General features: G+C 31.9%; 1 protein-coding gene across 1 annotated transcript in view; it reads right to left on the bottom strand.

Moving 5' to 3' along the window:
• LOC137615429 (insulin-like peptide receptor) overlaps window positions 1-20,000 on the bottom strand; it is a 422,698-nt gene that overhangs the window by 38,418 nt on the left and 364,280 nt on the right. The window contains 7 exon segments of the mRNA XM_068345299.1: window positions 321-664; window positions 1,646-1,919; window positions 2,400-2,573; window positions 13,666-13,835; window positions 17,328-17,493; window positions 17,962-18,176; window positions 19,881-20,000. The exon segment at window positions 19,881-20,000 is cut by the window's right edge and continues 25 nt beyond it. Of these exon segments, the coding sequence (XP_068201400.1) occupies window positions 321-664; window positions 1,646-1,919; window positions 2,400-2,573; window positions 13,666-13,835; window positions 17,328-17,493; window positions 17,962-18,176; window positions 19,881-20,000 (1,463 nt within the window).

Raw genomic sequence — 20,000 nt, 5'->3', positions numbered from 1 at the left:
TTACTTTCTTCCCACTTTTTCTGCATTCTTCACTACTTTCTTCCCACTTTTTCTGCATTCTACATTACTTTCTTCCCACTTTTTCAGCATTCTCAATTACTTTCTTCCCACTCTTTCGGAATTCTCCATTACTTTCTTCTCGGTGAATTAGATTAAATGAGGGTGTTATGATACCTAAATGAAGATCTTTGACCTAAAAAAATAAAGAAATAATTTTATTGGTCTGTTCGTACCTGACCTTGATAAGTTTACTGATGTATAAAAAGCATTAATCAAGAATACAATTACTAATTTGGAGAACGATGCACGCATGAACTTACTATTCTCAGGATCTACCTCTTCGAACATCGTAAGATTCTCGTTATGGTCTGTGTACCTCTCCACGATGCCCTTATCCGTAGGGAAGACATGAACAGCCTCAGTCTGATTCTGGTAGGTGGAAAACGGATCATCACTTGATATATTTCCGCTGGACGCCTCCCGAAGGGCGTTTAGTCTTTCCTCGGCGGGGATTCCATCAGGGCTTCGTCTTCTGCGCCAGTCATTATCCTCACTCGCTGGTCTCCAGGGGCTCCCGTACTCCAGCTGTAGGCCATTTTCGAACTCGAGGTCCTCGTCGTGGTAGGAGTAGGTTGTGTCTCGGCGAATACGCGTGGTGGAAACTCTTGTGGAGGGACGTAAGGTAAACGAGTGAAAATCGTTGAAGCTACTTTACTTGCAAACAAGGGATTTGAACTCGTGTTCATAGAGTTAAGCTACTAATTAATTCATAATGAATGCTAAGAATAGTCATCATTTTAGTTATATACTTGTAACAAATGAATAATGCATAATTATCTATTATATAATTATTTGTATTTTTTTTTAGTTATGCAATATCCATTTGTTACAATTATTTCACTAAAATGGTGACTATTTTTAGCATTCATTATGAATATAAATAATTCAGGATAAATGCTAAGAACAGGCACCATTTTAGTTATATACTTGTAACAAATGAATAATGCATAATTATCGATTATATCATTATTTGTATTTTTTTTTTTTCATTAATTATGCGTTATCCATTTGTTACAAGTATATCACTAAAATGGTGACTATTCTTAGCATTCATTATGAATTATTTATAATTCATAATGAATGCTAAGAACAGGCACCATTTTAATTCTATACTTGTAACAAATGAATAATGCATGATTATTGATTATATCATTATTTGTATTTTCTTTATTAATAATTATGCATTATTCACTTGTCACAAGCATATAACTAAAATGGTGACTATTCTTAGCATTCATTATGAATTATAGATAATTCATAATGAATGCTAAGAACAGTCACCTTTTTAATTCTATACTTGTAACAAATGAATAATGCATAATTAGTAATAATGGAAATAGAAACACTGCTATAATCAATAATTATGCATTATTCATTTGTTACAAGCATATAATTAAAATGATGACTATTTTTAGCATTCATTTAAATTATAAATAATTCATAATGAATGCTAAGAATAGTCATCCTTTTAATTCTACACTTGTAAAAAATGAATAATGCATAATTAGTAATAATGGAAATAGAAATAATACAATCAAATCGCCATTTAGGGCATCGTAAGCAATCGATCCCCTTCACATCTTACTTCTTGACGTAGATGTTATCCATGATGAAATCCTCGAACTGGATCTGTCCAATGACCTCCTGGTCGCCCAAGGCCTCGGTGCTGGACCCCCTGCAGGCGCAGCAGGAGGGCGTCGCGCTGGCCTTGCACGTCTCGCCATTGCCTCCTTCGTGATACGCCTTGCCCTTTTTCATCCCCTCTTCCTCCTCCCAAGGTAAATGCGACGCCCAGCTGGAATCCATGGGCTTTCCCGATTTTCTTCTGAGGCTCATCTTGTTGTCGATGTAGGGCCTGGCTGTTATAGGTAATGGTGGTAAATATATATATGTATATATATACGTATATATATATATATATATATATATATATATATATATATATATATACATATGTATATATACCTTTTATATATTTATACATAGATACGCATATACATTCATTTATATATATATATATATATATATATATATATATATATATATATATATATTATATATATATATATATATATATAGATAGATAGATAGATAGATAGATGGACATATATATGTGTGTATATAGATATATTTATATTTATATATACTCACACACACTCATATATATATATATATATATATATATATATATTCGCACAAAAATATGATATTGAAGCTTATAATGATTAAGCAATATACATATATATGGCCATTGAGTATCCTAGACTTCAGAGCACTCCATTTACCAAAAGCCAATAACACGACTTTTACATAACAAGACAAACTTACGATAAACTTACTTTCACCATCGCAAAACTTAAGATCTGGCGGGACCTTTGGGACTTCTTTGAGCAATGTGAGGTTGACCATGTAATGGTCGATAATCCCATTGGGATGTCTGGGAGGATCCCACCAAATGTCCAGACTACTGCTGTCTCGGGACTCCCACTTGAGTCCTACGGGGTTGGTTGGGTCTGTGGAGGAGGAGAAGAAGATGGTTTTAGCGTTTCAAGGTTTTCGAGGTGTAGGCTGTGTACCAACCGTGTGTCACACGATCGTACATAAATTATTTTGTATATATTATGCTTGTATCTGCGCTCTTCCCTCGCGCTAAAAAGAACCAGAATAGACATGTCTGCGTGTCGCCTATGTAACATTGTCATTCTCTCGAACATGTATTTTCCTGTTGCCTTGAGGTTTTGTATATAAAGGAGAGTGTTCTTTAATAAAGTTACTCAGTTGATTGCATCCTGCCTTTGAGTCATAACCTTTCTCTCGGCCGTCACAGCTGCTTGTCATGATAGTTATTTGTATGGTCAGTGAGCTGAACGATATGTCAAATAAACCGCGATTTTCGCCTGTTTTTTAAATAGTGTAATCTATAAAAGACTGTTCTGGAGACTTCAATTTTCTCTTTCAAAATATTCATGTCTTATATTTTCCTCATTTGAACTTTCGTGAAGGATTTAAAGGCCTCTCTGGCTTTGAATGGAGGATCGATACGACTATTTTTTTGGAGATTTTAGCTTTCTAAAGGTTATGAAAAACTATAATTACTTTCCGTTCATCATTACGACATAATCAGCTTTATATTATAAAAAGGACTTGGTCTTATATAAACAGTGAACATGAAAATAATTGAAGGCAAATCAGCTTTATATTATAAAAGAGCTTGGTCTTATATAAACAGTGAACATGAAAATAATTGAAGGCAAATCAGCTTTATATTATAAAAAGGACTTGGTCTTATATAAACAGTGAACATAAGAATGATTTAAGTCAAATCAGCTTTATATTATAAAAGGGCTTGGTCTATATAAACGGTGAACATGAAAATAATGGAAGGCAAATCAGCTTTATATTATAAAAGGGCTTGGTCTTATATAAACAGTGAACATTAAAAGAAATAAAGAGAAACTGTCCAATTAATTTAGAAAAGAGAGAGGGAGAGAAAAACATTCAAAGTATAATAAAAAAAACTTATTGATATTCTTTTAAATGAAATAAGCAAAATAATAATTACGCCTTTCAAGAATAACAATTTTACGTCCTATAAAAGATTTATCGCCTACTTTTCTTATTCCCTTTTACTCATTCTCCTGTTCTTTATTCTTTGATCTTTTTTTAAGTTGGCCCTGCTTCAGTTCCTCCCTTTTTTTTTTTTTTTTGCTTTTTATTTTTATTATTATCTGTTGTCTCCCTTCAATGGGATTTTTTCCATTATCTGCTTTCCCCCTCCCTTTAACAGTTTTATTGACTTTTAGTTTGCGTAGTTCACAATTTCATTGTACTCTTATCTTCATGTTTTATTCAATGGAAGTTATGGTAAATTGATTTATTATAATTTTTACCAATATTGTCATGATTAAATAAATATATATATATATATATATATATATATATATATATATGTATAATGTATATATATATATTGTATATATTTATATATATATATATATATATATATATATATATATATATATATATATATATATTTACACATATATGCATATATATATATATATATATATATATATATATATATATATATATATATATATATATATATATATATACTGTATATATATGTGTGTATATATATATATATATATATATATATATATATATATATATATATATATATTTATTTATATATACACACATATATATGCATATATTTGTGTGTATGTATATATATATATATATATATATATATATATATATATATATATATATATATATATATATATATATATATATATATATACTGTGTATAAATGTATTCTTCTCTGGATCCTGATATACATATATCATACGTGTATACGCTTGCGCCCTCACAAAAAGCTGTGAGAATTCTACTCAAATAAATCCGTTCGCATACCAATTGAAACAATGTAGTACAAAAGGAGTTTACATTTCGAACTGTGATCCTCTTTTCCTCTTTGGAAGAGAAAATACTCTGAATTTAAACGTTTTCCTTTTTTTGCCTTTTTCGTTTAAATGGAAAATTCCTCGGGAATTTATTTGCAGAACAATACATTTTAATTACCGCATGTATTGAAGGGGTAGACTCCACCCAGGGAGATGTATTACAAACGTGATCTTTCAGTAATGTATTTCGGAGAGATTACTTAAGATGTCGGGTTTTTTAAAGATTATTGCTTGGATTTTTTATGAAGTTTGAAACTAATTCGTTCTACAGTCATGCTTTCTTCATCATGAGGCTCAATACTACACAGTATTCTAGAAGTTTTATTCCAGCTGTGACCATGTTTTAGAATGATCTTCCTAATCGGGTAGTTGGATCGATAGAACATCAAAAGTTCAAACTTGTAGCAAATGTTGAACAAGCTGACATAAGTTTTTTTAATAGTCTATATAAGAAAGATCTGTTTTGATGTTGTTACTGTTTTTAAAATATTTTATTTTAATTGCTCATTATTTTTCATATCGTTTATCTTCTTGTGTTCTTTCCTCACTGGGCTATTTTCCCTATTAGAGCCTTAGGGCTCATAGAATTTTGCTTTTCCAACTAGGGTTGTAGCTTAGCTAATAATAATAATAATAATAATAATAATAATAATAATAATAATAATAACAGTGAGGATTGTTGGAATTTTAATTGTTTCAAGTTTTGTGATATTTAACGAGTACATTTTAGAAGGTTAATAATGAATAATTTTTGTAAACTTTACTAAAGGCATTATAAGCGTTGCGTTTACCAAAGGCTATTAAATACATTTAAACATATTTCACGGTTATATTACAAATGTACGCTTTGCAGCAATGTTCTTAATTCAACGCTAGGAATGCTTATGTACTTAAACATTTATGATGATGAATATACGTAAACACAAATTTCTTTATACTATGTAATAATATAAGTGTCTTTTTATAGTAGTGGCCTATGTAATAACGTCCCTGACTGGTGAACGCCGGGCTGGGGTTCGAGTCCCGTTCAAACTCGTTAGTTTCTTTGGTTGCTGCAACCTCACCATCCTTGTGAGCTAAGGATTTGGGGGGTTTTAGGGAGCCTATAGCTCTATCTGCTGAGTCATCAGTAGCCATTGCCTGGTCTTCCTTGGTCCAAGCTTGGGTGAAGAGGGGGCATGGACGCTGATCATATATATATGTATATATATCTTTCTCACCTTTCTCACCAGACGCCAGGTAGGCCTCCAGGCCTGTCAGTCGTCCTGCTTCAAGAACTGTCTCCATTCTTGGCGATCCTCATAGAGCCTCATCTCATCAACTTCTCGCAAACTGAAGCCTCTCCTCTCTACTCCTCTCTCTATGTTTTGTAGCCATCTCAGTTTTGGTCTTCCTACCGGTCTCCTTCCTTCTGGTGTCCATTCCAAAAACCTTACAGGATATCGCTCTTCCTCCATTCTTTTGACATGTCCAAACCATCTAAGCTGTCCTCTCTCCACAAAATCCAGAATCCCCTCCACTCCCAGTTCTCTTCTAATATCTTCATTTCGTAGTCTATCCAGTCTTGTCACACCTTTTATGAGTCTTAAGGCTTTCATTTCAGCTGCTTGGAGTTGGCTTCTAGTTCTTGATGTTATATATATATATATATATATATATATATATATATATATATATATATATATATATACATTTTTTTTTTTTCATACACAAAAAAAATGTATATATATATATATATATATATATATATATATATATATATATATATATATATATATATATATATATATATATATATATATATATATATATACATTTTTTTTGTGTATGAAAAAAAAAAATGTATATATATATATATATATATATATATATATATATATATATATATATATATATATATATATATATATATATACATGCGTAAAAATCACAGGAAAACGTGATGCTCAGATGCAGAAAAACCACAGGGAAAATGAAAATACGAAATATACGATTAAGTCCTGACTAGTTTCAGTCCTCTGAAGAAGTATTACGAAACTAGTCAGGACTTAATCGTATATTTCGTATTTTCATTTTCCCTGTGGTTCTTCTGCATATATATATATATATATATATATATATATATATATATATATATATATATATATATATATATATATATATATATATCTATATATGGTGAGCCTCTAGGGCATTGTCCTGCTTGATAGGACAATGTCACTGTCCCTTGGCTCTGCACTTCATGAGCGGCCTTGAAAGCCTTTTTTCATTGCCTTATGCAATGTTTTACATTTGCGTTTCAATACAGTATCACACGAATGTGTTATATAATAATTACTGGACGCAATTTGATATTGAAACCGCACAAGTGCTTTTTATGATGAATCCTGACAGCCTTTTAGTCTTCCATACGACTAATTATTAATTTGATGCGAAATACTTTTTTTTTTTTTTTCAACGAGTTATAATTTTGTGAACAATGAAACGACTTATTAGTAAGTTTTGGTTTAAATACAGTATGTAATGACTACTGGGAGTGACCGGTGTTTTAGTGGTGTTTCATAGATTACTATTATTATTATTATTATTATTATTATTATTATTACTATTTATTGTTTTTATTATCGATTATTATTATTATTATTATTATTATTATTGTTGTTATTATTATTTATTATCATTATTATTATTATTATTATCATTATTGTTATTATTAAAATTATTAAATTGTTATTATTATTGTTATTATTATTATTATTATTAAATTATTATTATTATTATTAAATTATTATTAATCTTATGAAATGAAAACTACCTTGCGTGGTAGCTCACACGATCATGCTAAGTAAGGACTCCTTTGCACATTCAACTTTGAGCATCTCCAGTATATTTTGTCATTATTGACTGTGGTGTCAACTTGCGTGATGTGCAATGCTGGCAGAACACGTTCTAGAATCAAGTCATAATAGTACATTTTGTTATTACCTTCGCCAACTTCGTTGCGAAGGATATGTTTTGATAGTGTGTTTATTTGTTTATTTAAGTTTGTATATTTGTTTCACTTATGAAATTTGGTGGGATGATTGGCCATGATCCAAGGGCAATTTGATTAGATTTTGGGAGTGATTGGGTCAAAGGTCAAGGTCAGGAAAAAGTAAAAAAAAAAAAAAAATCTGTTTTGCTGTATCATAGTCAATTTTTATCTGATTTGTATAAAACTTATGCCAAAATGTGCATAATTAAGTTGCCTATCTTGTGATATACAACATGATATGGGCGAAGTTATGTGCTCTATAAAATTTCTTTTCTTGTTATAACTAGTAATATACTTATAATTAGTTATAACAAGTAATATATTAATGGACGAATTGCTGACTTCAATGAGCAGGATACTTCAATTCGTTATGTTAAGGCTCAGTAATACCAGGTGAGGGTCAGACGATTACATTACGTAATGGCCAAGGTCAGACGATTACATTATGTAATGGGCAAGGGACAGACGATTACATGACGTAATGACCAAGGTTCGGACGATTATATTATGTAAAGGTCAAGTCAGACGATTGTATTACGTAATGGCCACGGGTCAGACAATTACTTTACAGAGTGACCAAGGGTCAGACGATTACATTGCGTAATGGTCAAGGGCTAGACGATTACATTACGTAATGGCCAAGGATTAGACGATTACATTACATAATGTCCAAGGGTCAGACGATTACATTACATAATGTCCAAGGGTCAGACGATTACATTACGTAATGACCAAGGTCAGATGATTACATTACGTAATGGCCAAGGGTCAGACGATTACATTACATAATGGCCAAGGGTTACATGATTATACTACGTAATGGCCAAGGGTTAGACGATTACATAACATAATGGCCAAGTGTCAGATGAGTACATTACGTAACGAGCAAGGATCAGACGATTACATTACGTAATGGCCAAGGGTCAGACGATTACATTACGTAATGGCCAAGGGTCAGACGATTACATTATGTAATGGCCAAGGTCAGACGATTACATTACGTAATAGCCAAGGTCAGACGATCACATTACGTAATGGCCAAGGGTCAGATGATTACATTACGTAATGGCCAAGGGTTACACGATAACACTACGTAATGGCCAAGGGTCAGACGATTACACTACGTAATGTCCACGGGTCAGACGATTACATTACGTAATGGCCAAGGGTCAGACAATTGCATTACATAATGGCTAAGGATCAGACGATTACGTTATGTAATGGCCAAGGTCAGACGATTACAGACGTAATGGCCAAGGTCAGACGATACGTAATGGCCAATGAACTCCTGCTAAGGTGGCATCTCATTAGCACGTGAAGTAATGATTACTGAATATGTTATAAGGTGCTCACTCAATACGATTGATATTGGTCATTGAATTATTTGATTTTGAAAGGTGAGGGGGGGGGGGGGCCGATTGCTGGCGGAGAGAGTCACTTGGTTTTGTATTGAATGCCTCACACGAGTCTTGTTAAGATTGTTATACGCATATATATATATATATATATATATATATATATATATATATATATATATATATATATATATATTTATATATACATACATACATACATATATATATATATATATATATATATATAGTTTTATATATATTTATGTGTATATATATATATATATATATATATATATATATATATACATATATATATATATATATATATATATATATATATATATATATATATATATATTATCTCTTTCTGAGTTGGAATACCTTAAGGTAACGTGATGGAAGGTTTTGTATATGATCAGCAAAGCTATATTAGTCATAGCCACCCAAACTAGGTTGGTTTACTGTGAGCGATCAGACTAAAGTCTCCCACCACCACCAATCCACATTGACCAACTTGGTAATGAAAATGGCCAGACCCCAGGCATGATTAAGCACATGTCTGAGGCCTTTTGTCCTGCAGTGGACTAGAAACGGCTATTTGTTATTTTTGTGTGTATATATATACTGTATATATATATATATATATATATATATATATATATATATATATATATATATATATATATTTATATGTATATACATTTATATGTATATATATTTATATGTATATATTTATATTTATATTTATATATATATATATATATATATATATATATATATATATATATATATATATATATATGCGTCCGTGCATGGGTATATATGTATATGTATATATACGTATGAATATGTATGTATAGAGGGACCATACTTTTTTGGATTGTGGTGGCTTATTGGAAACGTCCCTGCCTGGCGTTCTGCAGGACTGGGTTTCCAGTTACGCTGAAGCTCAATAGTTTGTTGTAGTGTCTAGCACCTCATCATCCTTGCGAAGGCCTATAGGTTTACCTGTTAAGTCATAAGCAGCCATTGCCTGGCCCTTCCTGGTCCTAGCTTGGGTGGAGAGGGGGCTTGGACGCTGATCATATGTATATATGGTCAGTCTCTAGGGCATTTTCCTTTTAGCTAGGGCACTGTCACTGTTCCTGGCCTCTGCCATTCTTGATTGGATTTAAACATTTAAAATGTTCTTGGACTAAAATGTTTAGTGATTACTTTAGTCAATTTTTTTTTTTAATGAGACGCATTTGCACCGGCTCGCCTAGGTGCCCTTTTAGCTCGGAAAAAGTTTCCTGCTACCTGATTGGTTAGAATTATCTTGTCTAACCAATCAGCGAGCAGGAAAAGACTTGACTATAGAAGGAAAATACTAGCTAAAGTAGTACGTTTTGATATGTTTAATTAATGTAGCCAAATGAGTACACTTAATACCAGTTACTGATTATTATGTGACTGATGCGTTATGTTAATAATCATTAAACTTTTTAATTCTTATAAGTTATTCACTGGTTATTCAGATGTCATGAGTAATGAATACTATTCGCGCTTAATATGACAGTTTTTTTTTCTTTAAATTCACAGAAAATATATTATACGGTGTAATGAAAAAGCACAGTATCTAAATTTATTTTTGCCAAATTTCTCACAAGTTATTCATGATTTTTACAATGAAGGAAATTAGTTAAAATATTTATAACAGCGATGTTACATTTGTTAATTGCGTTAAACTTTAATCAAAACACTTTTAAACATGTGATATATTGCGTTAAACTTTAATCAAGATATTTTAAAACATGTGATATATCAGCTTTAATGGTATGAAAACCAACGAAAACCGTTTACTTGTAGTTATCAAGGAATTTTGATATCAATGGAAAAAGAAACAACAATAAAAAAAAGAGCGGAGTAACGTGTTGTGTATGTATTTCAGAAAATGTGATTTTTTCGGCATGAATTCAATAGCGGAATGGCTGATAGCGTTGTTGAATAGTTTTTTTTTTTTTTTTTTTTTTTTTTTTTTTTTTTTTTTTTTTTTCGTAGCTTGTTGGCTGGGGAGTAAGCAGTCAGATTTCTCATGGAGTCCCACGTCTACCATGAATAAAACATTTAAGAAAGAAAGGGAAAGGAAATAGAAAAAAATAAAAAAAAGATGAATTCTGGAAACTCACTTTCTTTAGTGAAAAAATTATCAGCGAAAATTATTTCAATTATTCTCGAGAGACAATCTTGAAAATTCGTTATAAATGGCTTACAGTGAATTCATAAATAATACAGTATAGTTATGAATCAAGAAATTTGAAAAGATGTAACAAAAAAGAAGTTGAAGACAAGTTATTTTTAATGTAACAGATATACAATGAAATTAATAAAAAAATTATTAAAAACTTTATTTTAAAATTTCTAAATGACTAAAACTACCAAACTTAGACTCGCACGGGAAATATTCCAGAGCTATGAATAAGAATAAAACCTGTAAATCTAATTTCTAATTTATCAATGAGAGCGCTAATGATATTTCACCAAAGGCTAACATAAATCTAATATAAACACATAATATGCATTCTGCTTTCCTTATTTAAATATTCTCTCCAGTCATGCATTCTGCTTTCCTTATTTAAATATTCTCTCCAGTCATGCATTCTGCTTTCCTTATCTAGATATTCTGTCCAGTCATCCCTGGATTTTCTTTAGACCTCAGTATCAATACTGGAATACTTAGCATGATCAACCTTGTAATTTTCAGTACTTCCTCTAAAACTTTCAACAAATAATTTCTGTCTTTTCCCAGTGTCTAGGAAGTCGGTAGTTTTAAAGCTCTATATATTAATAATATTCTTAGATGAATAATTCGGTGATATTTTTGGATTTTTAATTGTCCATTTACCAGACGTAAAACAGGATTAATTCTACAACTGTTATTAATAATCAACCAGGCAAAAAAAAAAAAAAGCATTCTAGTTTTTATTTTTATTAGTTGTAGTATAAGCTAACCCAAGTTGGAAATGCAAGATGCTATAAGCCCAAGGGCTCCAACTGGGAATAATAGCCCAGTGAGAAAAGGAAATAAGGAAATAGATGAACTACAAGACAAGAATAAACAATCAAAATAAAATATTTTAAGAATAGTAACAATATTAAATCAGATCCGTCACATATAAACTATAAAAATTTCAAAAAAAAAACCTAATAGAAAAAAGCAAGTAGAGAAATGAGATAGAACAGCATGGCCAAGTGTACCTCCAAGCCAGAGAATTCTAATCCAAGTTGCTGAAAGCCATGGTGCAGTAATTGGTAATGATTAAAACAAGAATGATGTTAGAGTTGTCATTGACAACTTTTCAGACAAAAATAAAAGTTATCTAGAGCTTTTGAATTATATTTTGTCAGACTAAAAAATGGGAAGTTTTGGAGTTTTAATTCCCAATTTTCTAGGCTGAATCAGGAATAATTCTAGAGTTCTTATTTCTAGTTAGCCAACATAATATCCTTCGCCCTATCATCAGCCAGTGTCCTACACCGAATTACCAACTGGCCAAAGACTCGATGCTCTCCTTAACCCTTACATTCCTGACCAGTACAGGAAACCGACACTTGGACAAAATGAGTGTTCACTGAAGGGCGCCATCTGATTATTATTAAGGTCTAATACTCATTTAAGGTCACTATATAGCTCAAATTAAGGTCTCATACTCACTAAAGCACAGTCCAATCGCCAATAAGGTTTCTTTATAACCTGACTCCAAATGTGTTTTGGTAATGAAGGACTCTGTTTAATCTGCAATATGTTCTGATACTGCAGGACACCACTTACTCCTAATAAGGTGGTACCCACTTCATCCTAATAAGCTAGTACCCACTGAAGGCCATCTAATCCCAGTACTGCAGGACACCACTCAGTCCTAATAAGGTGGTACCCACTTCATCCTAATAAGCTAGTACCCACTGAAGGGCACCATCTAATCCCAGTATTGGTATGTACCCACCAAAGGGCACTGGGTAATCTCTGATAAGGCCTGGATCTCAATGGAGGTCATCATCTAATCCCAAATAATGTCTGACACCCACTGAAGGGCACCATCTAATCCCAGTATTGGTATGTACCAACCAAAAGGCACTGGGTAATCTCTGATAAGGCCTGGCTCTCAATGGAGGTCACTATTTAATCCCAAATAATGTCTGACACCCACTGAAGGGCACCATTTAATCTCAGTATTGGTATGTACCAACCAAAGGGCACTGGGTAATCTCTGATAAGGCCTGGCTCTCAATGGAGGTCACCATTTAATCCCAAATAATGTCTGACACCCACTGAAGGGCACCATTTAATTCCAGTATTGGTATGTACCAACCAAAGGGCACTGGGTAATCTCTGATAAGGCCTGGCTCTCAATGGAGGTCACCATCTAATCACAAATAATGTCTGACACCCACTGAAGGGCACCATTTAATCCCAGTATTGGTATGTACCAACCAAAGGGCACTGGGTAATCTCTGATAAGGCCTGGCTCTCAATGGAGGTCACCATTTAATCCCAAATAATGTCTGACACCCACTGAAGGGCACCATTTAATCCCAGTATTGGTCACTGAAGGGCACCATTTAATCCCAGTATTGGTATGTACCAACCAAAGGGTACTGGGTAATCTCTGATAAGGCCTGGCTCTCAATGGAGGTCACTATCTAATCCCAAATGTCTGACACCCCCCGAAGGGCACCGTTTAACCCAAAATTAAATGTGGTACTCACTAAAAGGTACTGTTGTGGCGTACATGATACCTGACTGGGCACCCTTGCCGGTCGTGCCCAGCGGGTACGTCTTGACGTACACAGCGTAGCGCGTAAACGGTTGTAAGTTTATGATATGATACATCTTCCCTGTATCCCCCTCCGTGATCCGTTTCTCCATTGTGGACCATCTGAAAGGGTAAATAAGTCAATGTTTAATTTTTTATATAGTAAGAGCTAATTCATAAATGTTCAGATAGGGATTTTTAAGGTTTAAAGGCCGTTTATGATTTATTGATTTAAAGTTTTCTGTGGCCGTTTATGAATGGAAGTGGCAAGGGAGAGTGACATTGCCCTAGCAAGCTGGACAATCCCCTAGACTGACCATATATACATATCAGCCAACAAGCCTCCTCTTCACCCTAGCTTGTAACAGTGAGGGACAAGCAATGGCTGCTGGTGACTCAGCAGGTAGACCTATAGGCTCCCCCAAATTCTTCATCCCTGGTTCACAAGGATGGTGAGGTTGCAGACACTAAAGAAACTAAGGAGTTTGAGCGGGACTCGAACCCTAGTCTGGCGGTCATCTCTTTTTTTAAATTGTTGGTACTAATCCAATGCAAATGTTTAGTAAAGGTTAGATCTGATAGAACGTTTAAATGGTATGTACAGATACCTTGTGCCTGTTGAGATAATGAGTTCAAGATTCATTTCTATTGTTTGTGAAAATTGAATGCTAAGTCATTGAGGAAGTTGAAATAATAGATGCTAAATCATTGAAAAATTTGAATTATTTTGTTGAGGTAAAATTGTTAAATACCAGATGCCAATAATTTCAGTTTGAATCTTATAATATGTGGTACTTCATGGGGCAAGAGAGTTATTAAGGGATAATTCTTCAAACTTGTAATAAGTATTTGGAAAATTCATACATCCATTTTTCCTTGTACAATATCACTTAATTCAAATTGAGATAATTAAATAGGATGATGATTTATATAAAAAAAAAAAAAATGCTATAATCACTAAAATTCTGTTGTCTTACCAAAATAACTTTTATTTATTTATTTATTTATTTATTTTTTATTTTTATTTTTTTTTTCTAAATCTGGAAAGGTTGCTTAGCTGTTCCATGGATTTCCAAATACTATATGCTAAATTATCATGTTCTTAAAGCATACAAACGCTTACATAGATGTATGGACATATGTATGTATGTTGTTACACGTTACAATGGCGTTATTGCAAAAGGCCTAAAAAAATTAACTATACATGCGTTTGTAAGTATGTATACAATTGTAATGCATGTATGGTTGTATGTATATTGTTACTCGTCACAATGAAGTTAATGCACAAGGTATAAAAAGATGAAAGCATACATGTTTCTATACAATTGTATCTAGTTGCATATGAGTTTATGTGTGCATGTATGTGCGTATGTATGTTGTAACTATTCATAATATTGACAAGACCCAGATGCATAAATAAGTGAAAAATATACATGCGTTTGAAATTATGCATGGAAGTATACCTACCTTTAAATGAGTTTATTTTATGAAAGAAAAATATACATGCGTTTGAAATTATGTATGGAGGTATATCTATTTTTAATTGAGTTTATTTTATGAATGAAAAATATACATGCGTTTGAAATTATGTATGGAGGTATACCTATTTTTAATTGAGTTTATTTTATGAATGAAAAATATATACGTGTTTGAAATTATGTATGGAGGTTTATCTATTTTTAATTGAGTTTATTTTATGATTGAAAAATATACACGTGTTTGAAATTATGCATGGAGGTATATCTATTTTTAATTGAGTTTATTTTATGAATGAAAAATATACATGCGTTTGAAATTATGTATGGAGGTATATCTATTTTTAATTGAGTTTATTTTATGAATAAAAAATATACATGCGTTTAAAATTTTGTATGGAGGTATATCTATTTTTAATTGTGTTTATATTATGAATGAAAAATATACATGCGTTTGAAAATATGTATGGAGGTATATCTATTTTTAATTGAGTTTATTTTATGAATAAAAAATATACATGCGTTTGAAATTATGTATGGAGGTATATCTATTTTTAATTGAGTTTATTTTATGAATAAAAAATATACATGCGTTTGAAATTATGTATGGAGGTATATCTATTTTTAATTGAGTTTATATTATGAATGAAAAATATACATGTGTTTGAAATTATGTATGGAGGTATATCTCTTTTTAATTGAGTTTATTTTATGAATGAAAAATATACATGTGTTTGAAATTATGTTTGGAGGTATATCTCTTTTTAATTGAGTTTATTTTATGAATGAAAAATATACATGTGTTTGAAATTATGTATGGAGGTATACCTATTTTTAATTGAGTTTATTTTATGAATGAAAAATATACACGTGTTTGGAATTATGTATGGAGGTATATCTATTTTTAAATTGAGTTTATTTTATGAATCAAATTACCTGAAGAGCATGTATATTTGTATCAAATAATTAACTAATCAGAGTGAAAGAAAAAATAATATAAAAAAAATGTATTCCTTTTGCTGTGTGTGTGTGTGTAGATTGCCTTACCTTATGTAAGACACGGGCTCTTGCCGCTGTCTTACATAAGGTAAGGCAATCTACACACACACACACACACACACACACACAGCAAATGGAATAAATTTTTTATGTATTTTTTTTTTCACTTTTGCTGACTAATGCATTTGTAACTCTATCATACCCGTGTGCAACATTTCAAAAAGTCCTATAAACTCTGGCAGAGAAACTTCATTTTTATAGCGCCCTAAATTTTATTCTGGGCATAAAATTCGAAAGCGCGATTTTCGGGAACCTAAAAGCAAGCGATTTTTTTTTTCCTGTATCACAGGGATCATAAGAACAAACGAGGTTTAGTGATATGGTTACATCCTTGAGCCTTATACTTTTTCCAGTTAAAAGGAAGTCTGTGTCATTTTTCGTTTTGTTTTTATCTCAGATCTCGGAGACTTACAATAACCGCGCACATTCACATTCACATATATACTGTTTATATATACTGTGTATATGTATATATATATATATATATATATATATATATATATATATATATATATATATATATATATATATGTATATATATGTGTGTGTATGCATATATATAATATATATACATATATATACTGTATATATATATATATATATATATATATATATATATATATATATATATATATATATATATATATATATATATACATATATATGTATATAATGTTTGTGTGTGGGGGGGCGGCTGTGTATATGTATTATATATATATTTATATATATATGTATATATACATATATATATACATATATATATGTATATATATATATATATACATATATATATATATATATATATATATATATATATATATATATATATATATATATATATATATGTTTATTTATTAAATGCCACGAAAAGAAAACCTAAAAAACTTTATTGGTGTTAGTATAATGGTCTTGTTCAAACTACTAACTCTAATCAAGTCTTCTCGCTTTCCCATTCTTGGCATGAAAACATATTCTATGCTCATCACTTATCAGCTGTCGAGATTTCTACACGCATACATAGTACATACATGTATGTATTGCATCTGTATGCAATTAATATCCTAATTAAAATTCCACATACCCTTGGTCAGTACAAGGCCCATCGCTCTCATAGAGGGATATGTTTTTAGGAGCCCTTTTATAGATGAAATAAATCGTCCCGGGAGGAATGGCATCAAGGACTTCCACCGTCAGCATCCCATACATCCGTGGGCGCTGTATCAGGGCCTTCAGGGGCGTCACGTCACCTGCGAGGGTGTGATAGAAGCAATGGTTTTAGTCTGACCGTTGGCTCTTTGACGCCAGATTTTATAAAGGAGGATGAAATAGGATTAACTTGGAATGGTATTTCAGAGTAAAGGATAATAATAATAATAATATGAATGAAACTTGCATAAGAGAGGTTTATTTTTATAGTAAATGATAGCAACAACAACAACGTTAATAATAAGGATAATAATAATAATGATAATAATAACAATAATGATGATGATAAAAATTTTGATATCTCCGCTTCATTGGTTCATTTTGCATTCCATTAAAATGAAACGTCCATGGAAAGCGTGTATTTTTTTTAGTAAATACTACTACTACTACTACTACTACTACTACTACTACTACTACTACTACTACTACTACTACTACTACTAATAATAATAATAATAATAATAATAATAATAATAATAACAACAACAAAAAATAATAATAATACTTACATGGAACTTTATCACCGTTCGACGTCAGTGAAACATCAGTTTCTGAAGGTTCCCCGATGTTTGTTTTGTCGATAAGTGTATGAATATGCTTTAAACATAATTTTGGGTTTGACTGGGCGAAGACTTTGCCCATTTCGATGGTGAATTCTGGATCCCTCTGCGGCCAGTCCCAGAGGCTCTGGAGATTGGCGTTGTCCAGTATTTCCAGAGAATAGCTGGAAAAACGGTCTTGGTATGTTAATCAATGATAATACAAAAAATTTTAGTGATAAAATTTCCGAGTTACTCAAATATTTACTTATGACAAGGACACGTAATTTCTCTTTTATTGATTGCACTACAAAGAACATTTTTTAGATTCTATTCCTCTTGTAGTATTATTGAAGGCGATGATAATAGTAATAATAATGATAACAATAATGATAATAATAAATGGTAGATGTGGTGTACATGGGGTCTTATATTCTCTATTTATTATATAAGATCTCTCTCTCTCTCTCTCTCTCTCTCTCTCTCTCTCTCTCTCTCTCTCTCTCTCTCTCTCTCTCTCTCTCTCTCTCTCTATATATATATATATAGGTGTATATATGTGTATATATATATAATATATATATACATATATATGTATATATATATATATATATATATATATATATAATTTATATTATGTATATGTATACACACATAATATATATATATATATATATATATATATATATATATATATATATATATATATATATATATATATATATATATATATATTTATATATGTGTGTGTGTGCGTGTGTGTGTGCGTGTGTGTGTGTGTGTGTGTGTTGTCTCTCTAGCATGAATACACGGCTATTGGCAATGTTTATTTACAAATTGTGAATAAAACATTAATGGCCAAAAGCTGCCTCCCATGACGAGACCTTTTTAGGTCTCGTCAGGAGAATGTCTGACACATAACTCGTACCCATTTTCTTCCCCAAATATCAAGACTCCTTTTCTCCAAAACACTCTGACCTTTTTACCACTTGTACCTGTCTCCACAGTTTGCAAGCAATATATTTTTTTATACAGCACTTGTATAGTGAAAGTAATTAGAAATAACAATTTTGGAAAAATAAAAAAAAATTCAATTTAATGGTGGACGGACTCCAACGACCTCGAGAAAAGATATTGAATATTTCTCTCTCTCTCTCTCTCTCTCTCTCTCTCTCTCTCTCTCTCTCTCTCTCTCTCTCTCTCTCTTGCTTCCTTTCTTCCATCGTTCTGTCCAATATTTTCTTTAATATTTACTTCATCGTTCAATTACAAAGTTTCCCCAATGTTTATAAATCAATTGAAATTATTCTCTCTCTCTCTCTCTCTCTCTCTCTCTCTCTCTCTCTCTCTCTCTCTCTCTCTCTCTCTCTCTCTCTCTCTCTCTTGCTGTCCAACATATTTTTAACTTATACCTCATAGTTCAACTACAATATATCCCCAATTATTATAAATCAACCAAGATCATCTTCTCTCTCTCTCTCTCTCTCTCTCTCTCTCTCTCTCTCTCTCTCTCTCTCTCTCTCTCTCTCTCTCTCTCTCTCTCAACATTTATTATCTTTTAACCTCACACAGTAGTTCAGTTACAAGGTTTACCCAATTTTTTTAAATCAATAGAAATTATTCTCTCTCTCTTTCTCTGTCTCTCTCTCTCTCTCTCTCTCTCCTCTCTCTCTCTCTCTCTCTCTCTCTCTCTCTCTCTCTCTCTCTCTCTCTCTCTCTCTCTCAACGTTTAGTATCTTTTACCTCATAGTTCAGAGACAAGATTTACCCATTTTTTTTAAATCAATAGAAATTATTCTCTCTCTCTCTCTCTCTCTCTCTCTCTCTCTCTCTCTCTCTCTCTCTCTCTCTCTCTCTCTCTCTCTCTCTCTCTCTCGACCAGCACTTACTTGCCCCTGATGAAGACCTCTCCTCCGATCGTCTTCAGACTTCGCAAGAAGTTCAAGGAGGTGACGTTCGACCGGAAGATCTTCACGTACCCTGTCACTTTCTCAATGCTGCTTAGACTC

This window comes from Palaemon carinicauda, chromosome 21, assembly GCF_036898095.1.
Source record: "Palaemon carinicauda isolate YSFRI2023 chromosome 21, ASM3689809v2, whole genome shotgun sequence".
Classification (NCBI taxonomy): domain Eukaryota; kingdom Metazoa; phylum Arthropoda; class Malacostraca; order Decapoda; family Palaemonidae; genus Palaemon; species Palaemon carinicauda.
The sequence above is the reverse complement of the archived record's forward strand: the minus strand, read 5'-3'. Positions and strand labels throughout refer to the sequence as shown.